The sequence below is a fragment of the Sapajus apella genome, unplaced genomic scaffold, assembly GCF_009761245.1.
Source record: "Sapajus apella isolate SASKATOON/1434 unplaced genomic scaffold, GSC_monkey_1.0 scaffold173, whole genome shotgun sequence".
NCBI classification, from domain to species: Eukaryota; Metazoa; Chordata; class Mammalia; order Primates; family Cebidae; genus Sapajus; species Sapajus apella.
This window is the reverse complement of record NW_022437113.1, coordinates 1,471,833-1,475,558: the sequence shown is the minus strand read 5'-3', so window position 1 is coordinate 1,475,558 and position 3,726 is coordinate 1,471,833. Positions and strand designations below refer to the sequence as shown.

General features: G+C 49.9%; 1 protein-coding gene across 1 annotated transcript in view; it reads right to left on the bottom strand.

Annotated features, from left to right (window-relative positions):
- UNC13A (unc-13 homolog A) overlaps positions 1-3,726 on the bottom strand; it is a 104,487-nt gene that overhangs the window by 5,017 nt on the left and 95,744 nt on the right. The window contains exon 41 of the mRNA XM_032267920.1: positions 1,332-1,424. Coding sequence (XP_032123811.1) covers positions 1,332-1,424 — 93 coding nt within the window. The remainder of the gene's footprint in view (positions 1-1,331; positions 1,425-3,726) is intronic.

Below are 3,726 nucleotides of genomic sequence, written 5' to 3'. Positions count from 1 at the left end.
CAGCACTTTGGGAGGCCAAAGTGGGTGGATCACAAGGTCAGGAGATCTAGACCATCCTGGCTAACACAGGGAAACCCCGTCTCTACTAAAAATACAAAAAAATTAGCTGGGCATGGTGGCGTGTGCCTGTAGTCCCAGCTTCTCAGGAGGCTGAGGCAGGAGAATCACTTGACCCAGGAGGCGGAGGTTGCAGTGAGCCGAGATTGCGCCACTGCACTCCAGCCTGGGTGACAGAGACTCTCACCTCTAAAACAAACAAACAACAACAAACACACGTCAGGGGTGAAAATACAACAAAGGTTGGGAGCAGCACAGATCCCCAACACTTCAAAGCCTCCGTATCCGCTCGAGGCTGGCTGCTCTTACACTGTCAGTCATCCCAGAGAAAAGCCAATTCTATCATTTTATTTTTATTTGTTTACATGGAGTCTCGCTCTGTCACCCAGCCCGGAGTGCAGTGGCGGGTTCTCGGCTCACTGCAACCTCCGCCTCCTGGGTTCAGGCAATTCTCCTGCCTCAGCCTCCTGAGTCGCTGGGATTACAGGCACATGCCACCATGCCCAGCTAATTTTTGAATTACTCTGTCACCCAGGCTGGAGTGCAGTGGCTCGATGTCGGCTCACTGCAACCTTCACATCCCGGGCTCAAGAGATTCTCCTGCCTCAGCCTCCCGAGTAGCTGGGACAACAGGTGCACCCACCACAATTGGTTAATTTTTGTATTTTTTAGTAGAGACGGGTTTCATCGTGTTGTCCAGGCTGGTCTTGAACTCCTGACCTCTTGATCTGCCCACTTCGGCATTCCAAAGTGCTGGGATTACAGGTGTGAGCCACCACACCTGGCCGCCCTAATATTTGAATTTTTAGTAGAGACATGGTTTCACCATGTCGGTGAAACATCACCACACTTGGTTAATTTTTGTATTTTTTAGTAGAGACGGTTTCATCGTGTTGACCAGGTTGGTCTTGAACTCCTGGCCTCAAGTGATGCACCAGGCTTGGCCTTCCACAGTGTTGGGATTACAGGCCTTGGTCACTGTGCCTGACCTAATTCTATCTTATTTAAGCCATGCTGAATACAGCCCAATCTGTGTTCTGGTCAGCAAAAGCCATGAAAAGGAAAGCAAGGCTGAGACACGGAGAAAGTGGGATTCAGTCTTATAACACTGTTTACCCTGCTGGATCCAGCCATGCCTGAAGGTGGCCACCTCTGAACATTTTTGTTTCATAGACCATTAAACAACAACAACAGCAAAGGGTGTTGCTTAAGCCAGTTTAAGGGTGGTTTCTGTTTTAGAGCCTAGGGAGTCCGTCCCACCTCAGACCACTCACCTTTCACTGTGACCTTGTGTTCTCCGGTTCCTGGATGAGTGAACAGCTCAACATGGACGGAGACTTCACCCACAGCGTCTTCTACACCCGTGCCTGGGCAGGGCAGGGGAGGATGGTTGGCATGAGCTCTGTTCTTTCCCACCCACCAGGAGGGACCTTGATGGCCTCCCACCCACCCCGTGCTGGCGGCACCAGGTCATCAGCCCTGATAGGGAGGCACTGGGTGAGGGGTGGCCCGGATGGGAGGTGCTCTTGGAAAGCCAAGAATCCCGGGTTCTGGCCTTTTACTGCCTTGCTGTGTGATCTTGGGGGTGTCTCTTAACCTCTCTGGGCCTAATGCAATTCTTTTCTTTTTTCTTATTCCATTGATTATCATGCTGTCAAAACTCAGTCTTCCTATTACATCTTGGCAGTGTCTGGCTCCCTGGGCTCCTTTGCCAGTTTGTCCTCTTGGCTGCAACAGTGTTATTGATTCCAGATTCTCATCCTACATAGCTGCCACACCTTCCAACCCCCTTGGTCATTTTCCTCTCTGTGTGTCCTCAGACTGACCCTGCACCTCAGTCTTTACTTCTGTTCTTCTTCTTTGTCTTCACTTCCTCCTAGCTGCCCATAGACTGGAAAATCCTACCAGCTCTACCTTCAAAATACATCCAGAAGCAGAGCCACCGTCTTTTTTTTTTTTGAGACGGGAGTCTCGCACTGTCGCCCAGGCTGGAGTGCAGTGGTGCGATCTTGGCTCACTGCAATCTCTGCCTCCTGGGTTCAAGCGATTCTCTTGCCTCAGCCTTCTGAGTAGCTGGGACCACAGGGGCCTGCCACCACGCCCAGCTAACTTTTGTATTTTTAGTAGAGATGGGATTTCACCATATTGGCCAGGCTGGTCTCAATCTCCTGACCTCATGATCCACCTGCTTCGGCCTCCCAAAGTGCTGGGATTACAGGCATGAGCCACCACAGGCGGCAGAGCCCCATGCCCCCAGCATCCCATGCCTGGACCATTGCAGTAGCCTCCTTGCCAGGCTCCCTCCTTCTGCTCTTTCATCTGCTCTCAACACGGCAGCCAGAAAAATGCTATTCAGTCAGCTCATGTCGGCCGGGTGCGGTGACTCACAGCTGTCACCCCACCACGTTGGGAAGTGGAGGCAGGAGGCTCACTTGAGCCCAGAAGTTTGAGACTAGCCTGGGCAATGGAGCAAAACACCATCTGTACAAAAAATACAGAAACGAGTGGCCATGGTGGTGCGTGCTTGTAGCCCAGCTACTCTGGTGGCTGAGGTGGGAGGATTGCGTGGGCTTAGAAGGGTCCAGGCTTCAGTGAGACGAGATCACACCACTGCGCTTCAATCTGGGTGACAGAGCAAGCCTCTGTCTCAAAAAAATGAAAAATAAATAAATAAATAAAATTCAAAAGTCAGATCATGTCTCTCTTTGGCTCAAAACTCTTTCATGGACCAGGCAGTGGTGGCTCGTGCCTGTAACCCCAGTACTTTGGGAGGCTCATGCCTGTAATCCCAGGATTTGGGGAGGCCGAGGTGGGCAGATAACTTGAGGTCGGGAGTTCAAGACCAGCCTGGCCAACACGGTGAAACCCCATCTCTAATTTTGAAATTACAAATACAAAATTTTTGTACTTGTAAAAAGACAAAAATTAGCCGGGCATGGTAGTGCATGCCTGTAATCCAGCTACTTGGGAGGCTGAGACAGGAGAACCACTTGAACCTGGGAAGTGGAGGTTGCAGTGAGCCAAGATGAAACCACTGCACTCCAGCCTGGGTGACTGAGAGAGACCCTGTCTCAAAAAAGAAAGAGAGAGAGAGAAAGAAAAAGAAAGAAGGAAAGAAAGAAAGAAAGAAGAAAAAGAAGAAAGAAAGAAAGAAAGAGAAAAAGAAAGAAAGAAAGAAGAAAGAAAATTAGCCAGGCATGGTTGTGCATGCGCCTGCAGTCCTAGCTACTTGGGAGGCTGAGGCAGGAGGATCTCTGAAACCCAGCAGGTTGAGGCTGCAGTGAGCTATGATCCTGCCACTGCACTTCAGCCTGGGTGACAGGGCAAGACTCTGTCTCAAAACATGAAACAAAACAAAACAAAGCAAAACAAAGTCTTCCCTGGCTCCCACCTCACTCTGAAATAATCGAAGTGGGTTTTGTGATTCTGCAACACCCCTTCCAGAAGTGGCCCTTTCCAATAGGTCCCTATGACCTCTCGCCACTCACCCCATTCTTGCCCTTGTTAACTGTGACCCAGCCCCACGGGTCACCTCATTGCATCCCCTGGCCCAGAACCCTCATCCCTTTCGGAGGGGCATCTTTTATTTTCCTTACCTCTATTTCTCTTCTAATGCAGAATCAAGATTAAGTTTCTTTTTTTTCTTTTTTTTTTTTTTTTTTTTTTTTT